The 16,823-nt window shown below is 42.8% G+C and overlaps 1 protein-coding gene across 2 annotated transcripts in view; it reads left to right on the top strand.

The window, feature by feature from the left end:
• The window catches only part of WWC1 (WW and C2 domain containing 1), a 152,444-nt gene extending 150,905 nt beyond the window's left edge, over positions 1–1,539 (top strand). The window contains exons 23-24 of one of the 2 annotated variants that reach the window (XR_003004270.1): positions 1,008–1,160; positions 1,415–1,539. Coding sequence is in view for 1 of the 2 variants with exons in the window: in XM_024753422.1 (XP_024609190.1) it covers positions 1,008–1,074 (67 nt within the window). In the remaining variant the exon portion in view is untranslated. Of the gene's footprint in view, positions 1–1,007 lie in introns of both variants that reach the window. The other variant, XM_024753422.1, reaches the window with a different exon arrangement.
• The last annotated feature ends 15,284 nt before the right edge of the window (positions 1,540–16,823 follow it).

The raw sequence follows: 16,823 nt of genomic DNA, 5'->3' as shown, positions 1-16,823 counted from the left end.
GCGTTTCCATCCCCAGTAATTGCAGAGGATTGGCTGAATGATAAATAAGCCTGGGAGTGATGGATGCTTGCCAGGCCTCCCTAGCTATGCCTGCTGCCTGCCGGGATCCCGGGGAGATGCCTTCTTGCCGCCCTGGACCCAGGCGTGTCACGGGAGAGCACCACCCACCATTCGGCCTGGGCCTCCCATTCACAGAGGGCTTTGCATTTAGACTCGTGTTGTCCTCTCAGAAAAGATACCCATGTTTGTGTATGTGCTAAAACACATTCCTTTGTGGAACATAAACATGTAAAATATACTGTCATTTGTCTAACCACATTTGGACATCCCTTAATTTCTAACCAATTGGAAATCTAAAACAAACCAACAGTGGAAGTGGCCCGAGGGCCCTTTTAGACTCTGGAGGCCTCTGATTGGAACTGAAGGTGGCTGGGCCTGCTAATGTCCCCTATAGCAGTGGTTCTCAATCAGGGATGATTTGGGCCCTGAGGGACGTTTGGCAGTGTCTAGAGACTTTTTTTTTTTTTGGCTGTGTTGGGTCTTTGTTGCTGTGCGCAGGCTTTTCTCTAGTTGTGGCGAGCGGGGGCTGCTCTTGGTTGCGGTGTGTAGGCTTCTCATTGCGGTGGCTTCTCTTGGAGCACGGGCCCTAGAGCGTGCAGGCTTCAGTAGTTGTGGCATGTGAGCTCAGTAGTTGTGGCACACGGGCTTAGTTGCTCCACGGCATGTGGGATCTTCCCGGACCAGGGATCGAACCAATATCCCCTGCATTGGCAGGCAGATTCTTAACCACTGCGCCACCAGGGAAGTCCCTAGGGACATTTTTGATTGTCAGAACTGGAGGGAGGGGTGGGAGAGCTTGCAGCTGGCATCTAGTGGGTGGAGGCCAGGGATGCTGCTAAACATCTTACATGCACAGGACAGCCTCACCACAAAAAAATTATCCTGCCCATTATACCTATAAAGTGAGGTTGAAAAACCCTGCTTTAAAGGGATGGCCTCTTTTACAGGGAGAAGATGGCATTTTTCACCCGGCCTCGGTTGAATATCCCGACCCTCTCTGCGGACGACGTCTAATCGCCAGAAAAGTATTTCCTTTGTTCCACTGACCAGGCTGTGAACCTAGACTGTGGCTAAATTTATTTATGTGGTGTTATATGAAGGTACTGAGTCACGAGTCCTCTAGCACTCTTGTCGGTTTGAAGACAAACAGATTTTTTTAGTTTGGGTTCTATTATTAAAAAAAACAAAAACAAAAAAAACCACAAAAAAACCAGCATTACAATGACAAGATTGTATAGTTTGTATATTTAGGAATGTATTTTTGAGAAAGAAAATTTAAATGAACTAAAGCAGTATTAAGTTGCTGCTCTTCTTAAAATAAAATTGTTTAGTTTTTTTTTTTCTTTTTGTACAGCTCTACCTTCTAGAGGTTTCACTGCAATAAGAAGTAATGTTTGGGGGACGGTAATCCTCAAAGGACGTCCTGCAGATGTCACAGCACAGCTGACCTTTCCTACTTAACATATTTTGTACAATAGTCAAAAAAAAGAGTGAACGGGAACTGTTTGGGGGATTCTGAGGTGCACCCACGAATCTTCACGAGCTGTGATGTGTTTTTATGTGGCCGCCTGACGTGGAGCAGGCAGCGTGGGGCCGGCTGAGCTGCCCATCCTGTGCCAGTGACAGGCCTGCCCACGCTGGCCTCAGATGCCCAGTGAAGCCACTGAAACGAGTGAGGGAGGGCTGTGGAGAACTCCTTTCAGTTTTATCTCCATCAATAAAGTGGCCTTTCTGAATGAACGTCCTCGCTCTCTTTTTCTCCTCCACCCCCTCACTTCATCTGTGTTTCCCTGATTTTGACTCTCTGCTTCCCAGTCGTTCCCTCCCTACCCATCCCCAGCGCAGGGGATGATTTTTTTCTTTCCTCTGCTCATTTGCTCATTAAGTGAAAATCACTGCTCAGCTGGGGCTGTTGCAGACATCCGAAGTCAGCCGTTAACAAACAAGTAGCAGATTCTCTTCCTTCTTCCTTCCTCTGAAGTTAGCCCGTGCAGTTGTCCTCCGAGTGTTGGGTTGGCCCAAAAGTTCGTTCGGGTTTCTCCGTAAGATGTTACAGAAAAACCTGAACGAACTTTTGGGCCAACCGTCTATAATTTGTTGGGGCTTCACCTGTCTGAACACACGAGTGTCGGATGCACTCTCTCACCTTCTGTGGAAATCCATCGCACGTGCTGAGGGTTGGCTTGGACGTTCCTTTAAATGAGTATCAACATTGTCTCTGACTCAATTGTAATGGGGCCAAGAGCACAAGGGTTGCGTCTCGTGCTGTTCCTGTGGCCCTTAATGCCTGCACAGCTTAGAGCATTGAGACAGCTGCTGACCCTGCCCTTCAGTTCAGGGCTCTGGCCGCAGCAATGGGGCAGATGACCTATCCCACTGACCACCACGATTAGACTAAGGCTAGGCCTGGGGCCCCAGCTTGGCCAATCAGAACTTTTCCCCTGCATTTTCCACCTGAAGGTTGGAGACTAGATTTTCTCTTCCCAAAGCTATCGTGACCGTGGTTTCAGCTTCTGGAGCCCAACCCTAAGGAGAAGAGCAGATAAAAGAAGTGGAGAAAGAAGGTGTGTTTTGGGGTCTGAATCCACCAGGACCAGAGGTCAGCTGCATCCTCGCTCTATTCGTAGTCTGTTGGTGAACCAAGTGAAGAGTACTCAGTAAAAACTTGAAGGTCCTGCAATGGGACTTTTTTCACTCAGCCACACCTTCATCCGTGTTCAGCTTTCCCGACAAGGGTCAGCCCCTCCCACCCCCAGAGCAGCAAGTGCTAAGAAGCAGAGCTCTAAATGCCCTCCTTGAGTGTGGGAAAGGCTGCAGCCGGAGAAGTGTGTCCCGGTGTTGCTTCAGCCGATGGAGCATTTGGGAGAAGAAGCAGACCACCTCTGGGGAAGGCAGAAGGCCCTCTGTCAGCCGTGGCATTGAATTCTCTATAAAAGCAGTTCACTGGCCAAACACCAATACATCCTGTTGCTTTTGCCTGGCAAGAAATCGAGGAATACGTAAGGGATCTTCCATTTGTAACTGTGCTTGTGTCTTCTCCAGAATCTTCAGGAAACAAAAGCTCAGAAATGTGAGATGACTCGCTCAACATCACTCGGATAATAAATGGCCGGAGCTAGGATGCAGAACCTATCTTTGGACTTCAAATTTTCTATTGTCTTTCAGCTCCACTCTCTGTTTCCTGGGGTTACCACGTCACATGAGGTCCTACTTGAAGGGACTTGGCACATTTGGTTTTGAAGAATGAAGTCATGAAATCCTGTGGTTTCTCTGTATGGGGGTATGGAGAACGGAGGGGTGATTAGGGGACTAGTCTGGGAAAAGACACTCAGTAAACCTCAGTGGGTCTGACTGTCCTGTTCATAAAGCCGGTAGTTGGCCTTTTGACTATAAATATTTTGCAGTATGCTCACTGGCAGCCTTTGTGCCTCCTGCCTCCCAAGAAAGCTAACCAGCAAGATCCGTCCAGTGAACTGTCCCTCTGCTGATCAGATTCCAGCCACGCTGACCTTTCTTCTCTCCATCCCCACCACATGGCCTTTGCACCTCTGGTTCCTTCTGCCTGGCACACTCTTCCACCGTGTCTTCATCCCCCCACTATACGGCCCTCTCTTCATCCCTATTCAGATCTCAGTTCAATCCTCACCCCCTTGGAGAGCCTCTCCACCCTGACCCTGGACCACCCCATCCACTTACCCTCCCACACGTCATTCTGTGACACAGTGACCTGCTTTGTTTGCTTCAGAGCACTATTCCTCTCTGCACTGATCTTGTTACATCCCCCCTGCCTGTCTCTTCCCTCTAGGACATAAGATCTTAAAAGCAGGGACCTTGCTTGCCTTGCTTTCTGTTGGATCTGATGCAGAGTGGGTCCTTAATAAATACCTGCGGAATGAATGAATGAGATGAAAAGTCTGCCCCAGAGGTGTGTTTAATCTCGTCTCCTTTGTCATTCCAAATCAGGAAGTAAGGTAGGTTCTGGGTGGGACAGGAGTATTGAAGACTGCTATGGGGGGTGTCAGGATGCAGGGGTCTCTCCAGTCAGGCTCAGCGCACACCCCCAAACACACCCACACGTCACCCTACAACATAAAGAAGCAGAAGTGATGGGAATTCCTAGTGCGTATGTGCATGCACACAGAGATATAAACACACACACAGTGTTTACGTCCTTTGGAGGAACAGTTAGATTTTTTACCCTGAAATCAGTCCTCTCTTCTAGCAATTGGTTTTATTATTTTAATGGCTAATACTTACCTACTGCACAAAGTCCAAAGGGCACTCAAGAGCCATGGTAGCAAATCCTTCCACTACTATAGGCCTCGGCACTGTTCTAAAGCTTTACTTATTGTTAACTCATTTATCCTCGCAACAGCCCTATGAGGTAGATAGTATCATGATCATTCCTATTTTACAGTTGAGGAAAGTGACCCAGGGAAGAGTGGGATTAAACCCAGAGTGTGCTCTTAAGACATCTCACTACAGTGACAAGTCTTCTTCACACTTCTGTCCCTACCAGCTACTTCCCTTGCTAAAGACATCCTATATTACCAGTTTCTCCCATGTCTTTCCAGAGATAGGCAATGCATAAACAATCTTATATGTGTATCCTTTTTTTTCCACCTGAACGTGCATGCTAGACAGACTGTCCTGCACCTTCCCTTTTCTCACTTATAAGATATCTGTAAGCTATTTCATTCTCAAAATTTTTAACAACCGTGTAGTATTCCACTACGTGGATATACCACAGATTAATGGAGGGACATTTGTATTGTTGCCAGTTTCTTGCTTTTACAGCGTCTAATTGCTGTCTTTTCCATCCATCCTTTCACATGTATATGAGAGTATCTGTAGATAAATTACTGCCTACATTTAAAAAATGCATTTTCAAAGCTCCCCGTGAAGCTGTAAAAGTGCCTCTCAGTCATTTCTTCTCAGCATGTTTGCTGGCTTCTTTAAGTGGCATGAAGACTCCGGGAGATATACATTACAGGCGCTGAAAAGAATTAAGTTGTTAATGAAAGGTAAGGAAGTTGTTATATTCTAGTAGAAAGTATATTCTTGTTATATTCTAGATGCTCCTGGGAATTACTAAACGTAGAAGTTTGTCCTGCACCACTAATAAGGCTTCTCCCAGGGCACTTGGGACTGAGTACATTTATTTAGGAGAACATGGTAAGTCATATATTTACAGCCAACCATAAATATACATGAAGCTAATCAGAAGTAACAAAATGACCTAAGCTTAATTTTATAGAAGTTTTTACCACTTGCATTTACGTATTTGATATTTTGGTTTTGGATCTCTGATCATGAGGATATTGGACACATAGAAGCAGTATCATGCATGTCTTGTGCACCATTTTGGCCCCAGGGCCAAAGCAGTCCCTGAGAGATAGCAGACCCTCAAACAGTTGTTCAGTGAATGAATTAGTCTAAGACCAAAGTTCTAATTCCAGTCCTGCTAAGTAACAACACAAACCCAGGTAATTTCCAGTGGTTTTCCTTTTTTGTTTGGGGTTTTTTTTGGGGGGGGTGGTTTCCAGTGGTTTTCCACCCTTTTGCCAGGCTGTCGTGATAACCAATGATTTCATGCGGTGTTTCCCAGAGTGAAGTGTAGGAGAAGATGCTAGAGGGTACCTAGGTGAACTTTGTATAATTATAATCATATGTTTATTTTAACTTGGCCATTAAACCCATGAATTCACAGCTACTACTCCTTAGGGTGAGGATTAGCAAATACTTAAGTTAAAAAAGTGAATCGATTTAAAGAAAAAGATCGGGAATTCCCTGGCTGGCCAGTGGTTAGGACTCTGTGCTTTCACTGCCGAGGGCCCGGGTTCAATCCCTGGTTGGGGAACTAAGATCCTACAAGCCCCGTGGGGTGGGGGGGGGAAAAATCACATAATCACATAATCAACATAGTGGCACAAAGAAATGGCGAAAGTAGTGATGATAGAAGCACATTTAGAAATGATTGAGTTAATATATCTAGAATGGTTCTAGGTATCTGTAAGCTATTTTATTCTTTTTTTTCAGTTTTTTTTAAACTTTATTTTATACTGGAGTATAGTTGATTAACAATGTTGTGATAGTTTCAGGTGTACAGCAAAGTGATTCAATTATACATTTACATGTATCTATTCTTTTTCAAACTCTTTTCCCATTCAGGTTGTTACATAATAGTGCTATACAGTAGGTCCTTGTTAATTATCCATTTTAAATATAGCAGTGTATACATGTCAATCACAAACTCCCTAACTATCCCTTCCCCTGACACGTCCCCCCGGTAACCATAATTTCATTCTCTAAGTCTGTGAGTCTGTTTCTGTTTTGTAAATAAGTTCATTTGTATCATTTCTTTTAAAATTTATTTATTATTATTTTTTTTGGCTGTGTTGGGTCTTCGTTGCTGCGCGCGGGCTTTTCTCTAGTTGGGGCAAGCGGGGGCTACTCTTCGTTGCGGTGCGTGGGATTCTCACTGCGGTGGCTTCTCTTGCTGTGGAGCACGGGCTCTAGGCGCCCGGGCTTGAGCAGTTGTGGCACGTGGGCTCAGTAGTTTTGGCTCGTGGGCTCTAGAACGCAGGGTAAGTAGTTGTGGTGCACAGGCTTAGTTGCTCCGTGGCATGTGGGATCTTCCCAGGCCAGGGCTGGAACCCGTGTCCCCTGCAATGACAGGCGGATTCTTAACCACTGTGCCACCAGGGAAGTCCCATATCATTTCTCTTTTTATATATATATATATATATACACTACATCTTCTTTATCCATTCCTGTGTCGATGGACACTTAGATTGCTTCCATGTCTTGGCTATTGTAAACAGTGCTGCAGTGAACATTGGGGTACATGTGTCCTTTCGAATTATGGTTTTCTCAGGGTATATGCCCAGTAGTGGGATTGCTGAGTCATATAGTAGTTCTATTTTTAGTTTTTAAAGGAACCTCCATACTGCTCTCCATAGTGGTATACCAATTTACATTACCACCAAAAGTGTAGGAGGGTTCCCTTCTCTCCACAGCCTCTCCAGCATTTATTGTTTGTGGATTTTTTTGATGATAGCCATTTTGATTGGTGTGAGGTGATATCTCATTGTAGTTTTGATTTGCGTTTCTCTAATATTTAGCGATGTTTAACATCTTTTCATGTGCTCTTGGCCATTTGTATGTCTTCTTTAGAGAAATGTCTATTTAGGTCTTCTACCCATTTTTTTCATTGGGTTGTTTGTTTTCATGATATTAAGCCACATGTGTTGTTTGTAAATTTTGGAGACTAATCCCTTGTAAGTCACATCATTTGCAAATATTTTCTCCCAGTCTGTGGGTTGTCTTTCATTTTGCTATGGTTTCCTTTGCTGTGCAAAAGCTTTTGAGTTTAATTAGGTCCCATTTGTTTATTTTTGTTTTTATTTCCATTACTCTGGGAGATGGATTGAAAAAGATATTGCTGTGATATATGTCAGAGAGTATTTTGCCTATGTTTTCCTCTAAGAGTTTTACAGTGTCCAGTCTCAGATTTAGGTCTTTAATCCATTTTGAACTTATTTTTGTGTATGGTGTTAAAGAATGTGCTAATTTCATGTTTTTACATGTAGCCATCCAGTTTTCCCAGCACCATTTATTGAAGGGACTGTCTTTCCCCCATTGTATAGTCTTGCCTCCTTTGTTGTAAATTAATTTTTTTTTAATTTCAATTTTATTTTATTTATTTATTTATTTTTATTTTTTGGCTGCATTGGGTCTTTGTTGCTGCGGGCAGGCTTTCTCTAGTTGTGGCGAGCAGGGACCACTCTTCGTTGCAGTGCACAGGCTTCTCACTGTGGTGGCTTCTCTTTATTGTGGCGCACAGGCTTTAGTCACGCAGGCTTCAGTACTTGTGGCACTCGGGCTCCGTAGCTGTGGCTTGCAGACTCTAGAGTGCAGGCTCAGTAGTTGTGGCACACAGGCTTAGTTTCTCCGCAGCATGTGGGATCCTCCTGTACCAGGGCTTGAACCCATGTCCCCTGCATTGGCAGGCGGATTCTTAATGACTGCACCACCAGGGAAGTCCCTGTTGTAGATTAATTGACCATGGGTGCATGGGTTTATTTCTGGGCTTTCTATCCTGTTCCATTGATGTATATTTCTATTTTTGACCAGTACCATACTGTTCTGATGACTATAGCTTTGTAGTATATTCTAAAGTCAGGGAGCCTGATTCCTCCAGCTCTTTTTCTTTCTCAAGATTGCTTTGACTCTTTGGGGTCTTTCATGTCTCCATACAAAGTCTAAGATTTTTTTGTTCCAGTTCTGTGAAAAATGCCATTGGTAATTTGATAGGGACTGCATTGAATCTGTAGATTGCCTTGGGTAGTATAGTCATTCTGACAATATTAATTCTTCTAATCCAAGGACATGGTATGTCTTTCCATCTGTTTTGTTGTCTTAGATTTCTTTCATCAGCATCTTATAGTTTTCAGAGTACAGGTCTTTTGTCTCCTTATGTAGGTTTATTCCTAGGTATTTTATTCTTTTGGATGCAGTGGTAAATGGGATTGTTTCTTGAATTTCTCTTTCTGATCTTTCATTGTTAGTGTATAGAAATGCAACAGATTTCTGTGTATTAATTTTGTAACCTGCAACTTTACCGAATTCATTGATGAGCTCTAGTAGTTTTCTGGTAGCATCTTTAGGATTTTCTATATATAGTATCATGTCATCTGCAAACAGTGACAATTTAACTTCCTCTTTTCCATTTTGGGTTCCTTTTTTTTTTTTTTTTTTTTGCGGTAAGCGGGCCTCTCACTGTTGTGGCCTCTCCCGTTGCGGAGCATAGGCTCTGGACGCACAGGCTCAGCAGCCATGGCTCACAGGCCTAGCCACTCCACGGCATGTGGGATCCTCCCAGACCGGGGCACAAACCCATGTCCCCTGCATCGGCAGGCGGACTCTTAACCACTGTGCCACCAGGGAAGCCCTGGGTTCCTTTTATTTCTTTTTCTTCTCTGATTGCCATAGCTAGGACTTCCAAAACTATGTTGAATGAAAGTGGCAAGGGTGGACATCCTTGTCTTATTCCTGATCTTAGAAGAAATGCTTTCAGCTTTTCACCATTGAGTATGATGTTAGCTGTAGGTTTGTTGTATATGGCCTTTATTATGTTGAGGTATGTTCCCTCTATTCCCTCTTTCTGGAGAGTTTTTAACATAAATGGGTGCTGAATTTTGTCAAAGGCTTTTTCTGCATCTATTGAGATGATAATATGATTTTTAGTCTTCAATTTGTTGATGTGGTGTATCACACTGATTGATTTGCGGATATTGAAAAATCCTTGCATCCCTGGGATAAATCCCACTTGATCATGGTGTATGATCCTTTTAACGTATTGTTGGATTCAGATAGCTCGCATTTTGCTGAGGGTTTTTGCGTCTGTGTTCATCAGTGATATTGGCCTGTAATCTTCTTTTTTTGTGGTATCTTTGTCTGATTTTGGTGTCAGAGTGATAGTGGCCTCACGGGATGAGTTTGGGAGCTTTCCTTCCTCTGCAATTTTTTGGAACAGTTTCAGAAGTATAGGTGTTAGCTCCTCTCTAAATGTTTGATAGAATTCGCCTGTGAAGCCATCTGGTTTTAGATTTCCGTTTGTTGGGAGTTTTTAAATCACAGTTTCAGTTTCAGTGCTTGTGACTGGTCTGTTCATGTTTTCTATTTCTTCCTGGTTCAGTCTTGGGAGATTGTACCTTTCTAAGAATTTGTCCGTTTCTTCCAAGTTGTCCATTTTACTGGCATACAGTCGCTTGTAGTAGTGTCTTATGATTTGTATATGTCTTTGTATTTCTGCGGTATCAGTTGTAACCTCTTCTTTTTCATTTCTAATTTTATTGATTTGAGTGCTCTCCCTTTTTTTCTTGATGAGTCTGGCTAAAGGTTTATCAATTTCATTTGTCTTTTCAAAGCACCAGTTTTATTTTCATTGATCTTTGCTATCATTTTCTTAGTCTCTATTTCATTTATTTCTGCTCTGATCTTTATGATTTCTTTCCTTCTACTAACTTCAGGTTATGTTTGTTCTTCTTTCTCTAGTTGCCTTAGGTGTAAGGTTAGGTTGTTTGAGATTTTTCGTATTTCCTGAGGTAAGCTTGAATTGCTATAAACTTCCCTCTTAGAACTGCTTTTGCTGCATCCCATAGGTTTTGGATCATTGTGCTTTCATTGTCATTTGTCCCTTGGTATTTTTTAATTTCCTCTTTGATTTCTTCAGTGATCCATTGGTTGTTTAGTAGCGTAGTGTTTAGTCTCCACGTGTTTGTGTTTTTTGCAGTTTTTTTCTTGTAGTTGATTTCTAATCTCATAGTGTTGTGGTTGGAAAAGATGCTTGACATGATTTCAGTTTTCTTAAATTTATCAAGGCTTGCTTTGTGGCCCAGCATGTGGTCAGTCCTGGAGAATATTCCATGTGCACTTGAGAAGAATGTGTATTCTGCTGCTTTTGGATGGAATGCTTTATAAATATCAATTAAGTCCATCTGGTCTAATATGTCATCTAAAACCTGTGTTTCCTTATTGATTTTCTGTCTGGATGATCCGTCCATTGATGAAAGTGGGGTGTTAAAATCCCCCACTATTATTGTGTTACTGTCAATTTCTCCCTTTATGGCTGTTAGTATTTGCCTTATATATTGAGATGCTCGTCTGTTGGGTAGATATATATTTGCAATTGTTATATCTTGATCATTATGTAGTGTCCTTCTTTGTCTCTTATAACAGTCTTTATTTTAAAGTCTGTTTTGTCTGATATGAGTATTGCTACTCCAGCTTTCTTTTGATTTCCATTTGCATGGAATACCTTCTTCCATCCCCTCAATTTCAGTCTGTATGTGTCCCTAGATCCTAAGGGGGTCTCTTGTAGACAGCATATATATGGGTCTTGTTTTTGTATCCATTCAGCCAGTCTAGTCTTTTGGTTGGAGCATTTAATCCATTTACATTTAAGGTAATTATTGATAAGTATGTTCCTATTGCCATTTTCTTAATTGTTTTGGGTTGACTTTGTAAGTCTTCTTTCTTCCCTTCCTCTTTTGTTCTCTTCTTTTGTTTTTTGATCACTCGAGTACTGTGTTTGGGTTACTTTTTCTTTTTTGTTTGTGTATCTATTGTAGTTTTTGTGTTTGCTGTTCCCGTGAGGCCTTGATATAGCAGACTATATATGTACCAGGTCATTTTAAGTTGCTGGTCTCTTTCCTGCTTAGAGGAGTTCCTTTAGCATTTGTTGCAAAGCTGGTCTGGTGGTGCAGAATTCTCTTAGCTTTTGCTTATCTGTAAAGCTTTTGATTTCTTCATCAAATCTGAATGAGAGCCTTGCTGGGTAGAGATTCTTGGTTATGCTCTTCCCTTTCATCACTTTAAGTGTATCATGCCACTCCCTTCTGGTCTGCAGAGTTTCTGCTGAGAAGTCAGCTGATAACCTTATGGGAGTTCCCTTGTATGTTATTTGTCATTTTTCCCATGTTGCTTTTAATATTTTTTCTTTGTCTTTCATTTTTGTCAATTTGATTACTATGTATCTCGGCATGTTCCTCCTTGGGTTTATCCTGCCTGGGACTCTCTACATTTCCTGGACTTGTGATGACTGTTTCCTTTCCCATGTTAGGGACCTTTTCAGCTTTTCTCTCTCTCTTCTCCTTTTGGGATCCCTATAATGTGAACGTTGGTGCATTTAATGCTGTCCCAGAGGTGTCTTAGACTGTCTTCATTTCTTTTCATTCTTTTTTCTTTATTCTGTTCTACAGAAGTGATTTGCACCATTTCATCTTCTAGCTCACTTATCCATTCTTCTGCCTCATTTATTCTGATACTGATTCCTTCTAGTGCATTTTTCATTTCAGTTATTGTATTGTTCATCTCTGTTTATTTGTTCTTTAGTTCTTCTAGGTCTTGGTTAAACATTTCTTGCATCTTCTAGATCCTTGCCTCCATTCTTTTTCTGAAATCCTGGATCATCTTTACTATCATGATTCTGAATTCTTTTTCTGAAAGATTGCCTAGTTCCACTTCACTTAGTTGTTTTTCTGGGATTTTATCCTGTTCCTTCATCTGGAGGATGCAACATAATCCTCTACTCTTTAATTTCATCGAACTTTCTGTGATTGTGGTTTTCGATCCGCAGGCTGTAGGACTGTAGTTCTTCTTGCTTCTGCTGTCTGCCCTCTAGTGGATGAGGCTATCTAAGAGACTTTGCAAGCTTCCTGATGGGGGGGATTGGTGGTGGGTAGTCTTTTCCCTCTGATGGGCAGGGCTGTGCTCAGTAAAACTTTAATCCACTTGTCTACTGATGGGTGGGGCTGTGTTCCTTCACTCTTGGTTGTTTGGTCTGAGGCAACCCAGCACTGGAGCCTAGAGGTTGTTTGGTGGGGCTGATGGCCTCTGGGAGGGCTCAGGCCAATAAGTACTTCCAAGAACTGCTGCTGCTGCCAGTGTCTTTGTCCCCACAGTGAGCCACAGCCACCCCCTGCCTCTGCAGGAGACCCTCCAATACTAGCAGGTATGTCTGGCCCAGTCTCTTATGGGGTCACTGCTTTTTTCCCCTGGGTCCTGGTGGACACAAGACTTTGTGTGTGCCCTCCAAGAGTGGAGTTTCTATTTCCCCAGGTCCTGTGGAATTCCTGCAATCAAATCCCACTGCTTTTCAAAGCCAGCTTCTCTGAGGACTCCTCCTGCCATTGCCAGACCCCCAGGCTGGGAAGCCTGACATGGGGCTCAGAACTTTTTCTCCCGTGGGAGAGTTTCTGTGGTATAATTGTTTTCCAGTTTGGGCGGCGGGTATGGGATTTGATTTTATTGCAGTTGTGCCCCTCCTACCATCTTGTTGTGGCTTCTCCTTTGTCTTTGGATGTAGGGTATCTTTTTTGGTAGGTTCCAGCGTTTTTCTGTCAATGGTTGTTCAGCAGTTAGTTGTGATCCCAGTGTTCTCGTAAGAAGGGCTGAGCACACGTCTTCCTACTGCACCATCTTGAGCTATTCTATTTCATTCTTTTTAATAACCATATAGATTCCACTAAATGAAGGTACCATGAATTAATTGATGGATATTTATGTTGTTACCAATCTCTTGCATTTACAAACAGTAAAATGCCTTCATATAAAGACTAAGGCTGGTGTGACACTGGAAACCAGGTGCTGGGCAAGTGGCAATGATGAGGGCCAGGGACCCTAGGACCCTGGGTGGCCTCCCCACCATCTCTCTGACAGCAGGGAGGGGACAAGGAGAGGTTTTCAGCATGGGGAGGTCTCCTATTAGGTCAGGACTTTGTCTTGGTCCCATCCCCCTCTGCCCAGAAGTCACTCTGTGCTTGAGGCAGCTCTCATTGTGAGCAGGAGGATAAGAAAGGGGGCCTGGGCTTCCCTGGTGGTGCAGTGGTTGAGAGTCCGCCTGCCGATGTGGGGGACGCGGGTTCGTGCCCTGGTCCAGGAAGATCCCACATGCCGCGGAGTGGCTGCGCCTGTGAGCCATGGCCGCTGAGCCTGCGCAAAAGAAAGGGGGCCTGCCCTCACCTAGAGCCTCAGTATGGGAGCTTGGTGCGCAATTTTTTTCACTTTAGAATTTGTTTTCAGTTACTATGTAATTAATACACGTGGTTAAAAAAAACACCTCAAATGCTACAGAAAGACCTAAGATATAAAATAAGACACCCCCATGCTCTGGAATCTACAGTTAATAATTGTTAATCTGGTGGTTTTCAGTTAAATAATTGACCTTTATTCCTTGTTCATTGTCTGCAGGCAAGATCTGTCCCCTCCCTGCCATAAAGATGAGGAGATTGTGCCACATACTTTCCCTTTCTCCTCAGCAACACCTCCTAATTTTTGTTAGTTACATCATTATTTTTTATGTAGTTTGAAACAGAGTATCACATTTACATTCTCCTCTGTAATGATCATCAAGCTTCCTGTTATGAGTTGATTTGAAAAATTAAGAACTATTAACAGCATTTACAATAGGATGGTTGAAGTAAACATTATTCCCTATGGAAATAGGAAGCATGTTTGGTCCTGGGTCATTAAACTTTTGTTACTGGAAGCAAAATTCAAAGATCCAATCATCTTTTCCTTCCCCATAACCTTCATTTCTTTCGGGCCAGACTTAGCTCATTATTTCTCATACCCTGTATCTTCATTTTTGGGTTCCTAGTCCAAGAGCAAGTTCTGTCAGTTCTACCTCCAAAATACATCATGAATCTGTCCATTTTTTTTTTTCCTGTTACCACTTTGGTTCATTATCCCTCACCTGGACCACTTCCAAAGCCTCCCGTATTAGTTTGCTAGTGATGCTGTAACAATCTGCCAAACTGGGGCCGGGTTGTGGGTGAGGCTTAGCCAACAGAAATTTATTTTCTCAGAGTCCTAGAGGCTAGAAGTCTGATCTGAAATCAAAGTGTTGGCGGGCAACGTTTCTGCGGCCTTTCACCTTGGTTTGTAGACGGCAGTTTTCTCACTATGTCTTCACATGGTCTTACGTGTGTGTGTGTGTGTGTGTGTGTGTCCTATCTCTTAAGGACACCAAACATATTGGATTAGGCCTCACTCTCATGACATCATTTTAAATTAATTCCATCTTTAAAGACCCTACCACCAAATACAGCCACATTCTGAGGTACTAGGGGTTAGAACTTTGACATATGAATTGAGGGAGAATACAATTTGGCCCGTAACACCTTCCTTTTGAAAAACAAAAATTAGACTTCTCTGCTACGCCATCCAATGGTTCGTATTGTGCTTAGAATAAAATTAAACCCCCCTGCCTTCACTTACAAATTCTTATATGCTTTGCTTTTCCCAATCTTGCCATCTCAGCTCACACCCAATTCCCCTCCTTTCTGCTTTCGAGTAAACTTAGCTCCTGGCTCAGACCACTTGCATTTGCTATCCTCTCTGCCTAGAACCCTGTTGACTGAAGAAAAAAAAAAGCACAACCTAAAACTAAAAACTGAGAATTATGGGGGGTTTTGGCAGACAAAACTAAGGACTTTCAGAAGAAGAAGAACACATTTTGTACATTAACGCATATATGTGGAATCTAGAAAAATGGTACAGATTAACTGGTTTGCAAGGCAGAAATAGAGACACAGATGTAGAGAACAAACGTATGGACACCAAGGGGGGAAAGCGGGGGTGGGGCGGGGTGATGAATTGGGAGATTGACATGTATACACTAATATGTATAAAATAGATATAACTAATAAGAACCTGCTTATAAAAAGTTTAATAAAAAATTTAAATGCTGTGCTAATTGTAGCTTATTTAAAGCCTCTAGTCCTATAATTCTTTGAATTATTTGAAACTGAAACAGGAGGAAAAAATTAAAAAGGAAAACAAAAAAAACCCCTGAGGACTTAAACCTGGGATACAGCCTCTCAGTTAGATCTGAGGGACTGCTCCCAAGAGGTTAGGGGGGAGCCAGGGTATATAGGAGTTTTTGTAACAAAGACCAGGTAGTCAGAGCATCGAAAGATCACTGTTACAGAAAACTAGATATCTCAAGTTAATGAAGTTAGTACTTTTCTATATATGGGAAGATGCAAGAGTCTGGGCTCATTGAAATCATTCCTTTGATATGCACCTTAACTATCTAGGACAAGTATCCTGCTTTTTTTCCATCCTGAATCCCCTCAGGGTGCACAGCTGGGGGTTGCTGCAGTGGCTTAGGGCTTGGCAGTGGGCAGCCCGTTTGTCTCCATCCTAAGTTATACTGGGGTTCACCGGCTGGGGGGCTGTAATGTGATGGCTTGATGGCTGCAACATCCTTTGTTTGCTGATACAGCAGGCAACATTTTTCACTCACAACCCTCCTATTCGTTACATTAAGAAACAGCTTTTTACCAATGTCCTGTAACAAACTGGGTGATATGCACCTCAGGGTGTAGGAAGACATTCTAAGGGGGCTTAGGGCCTGGATACATGAGAAGAATCCATTTACAGATTGTGAATTTTTGTATACTCTTTCCTAAAATTTCTTTACCCACAAATTCAGTTATCCAGTTCTCTTTTTTGTATCTCGCTTTCCACAGAGAAAGGCATAACACCCCTCCCACTGCCCTGGGTGTAAACTAACAGAAACTGAACAAGGCATACTTTCAGGGAGGAAGAGATTTTCCCCTACCCTCTAGGTTTTTCAGGCTGCCTGGTCTAAGAATTAAATTGACATGAGACAGGTTAGCATGAGAAATCACAGGAACTTTTAGTAATATGTATACATGGGAAAAACTCAGGAGAAATGAGGAACTCCCAAAATGGCCCAAGCCGCCACCTTAAATACCATCTTCATCTAAAGACAAAAGAGGGCATTGGGGGTAGGGGTTTGGGACTTCCAAGGGGAGGAAGGCAGTTCACTTAGAGATGGAAAAGCGAGTGTTGGGTAAATAAACGGAGAAGACTCTGATCTCTAGGCCCTGCCAAGTTTCCCCCAGTACACCTAGCCCACATTCTTTGCAGATATCGCTGGTGATAGCTCTATTCCAGGAACAGGCCCTTTATCTAAATTCTTTAGGTCACTAAGGGCAAGGTAAAAAGAAAGACTTCCTGAGTCTTCTGTTTCATAAAAATAATCAGCCTAAAATAATCCTCACACCAAAGAGACACATTTTGAGGTGGCAGATTTTGCTTCTCTGCAACTTCAAGAATTTCCCCTGAGGGTAACCCCTTAAGCACCAAGCAAAGGAAACTTACTAAAAAGATGACCCTTTATCCCGCTTTGTTTCAAAGGCCCAAAGGTGGACATCTGTCTGTCCATT

This window comes from Neophocaena asiaeorientalis, unplaced genomic scaffold (assembly GCF_003031525.2).
Source record: "Neophocaena asiaeorientalis asiaeorientalis breed wild unplaced genomic scaffold, Neophocaena_asiaeorientalis_V1.1 scaffold268, whole genome shotgun sequence".
Taxonomy (NCBI): Eukaryota; Metazoa; Chordata; class Mammalia; order Artiodactyla; family Phocoenidae; genus Neophocaena; species Neophocaena asiaeorientalis.
The sequence above is the reverse complement of the archived record's forward strand: the minus strand, read 5'-3'. Positions and strand labels throughout refer to the sequence as shown.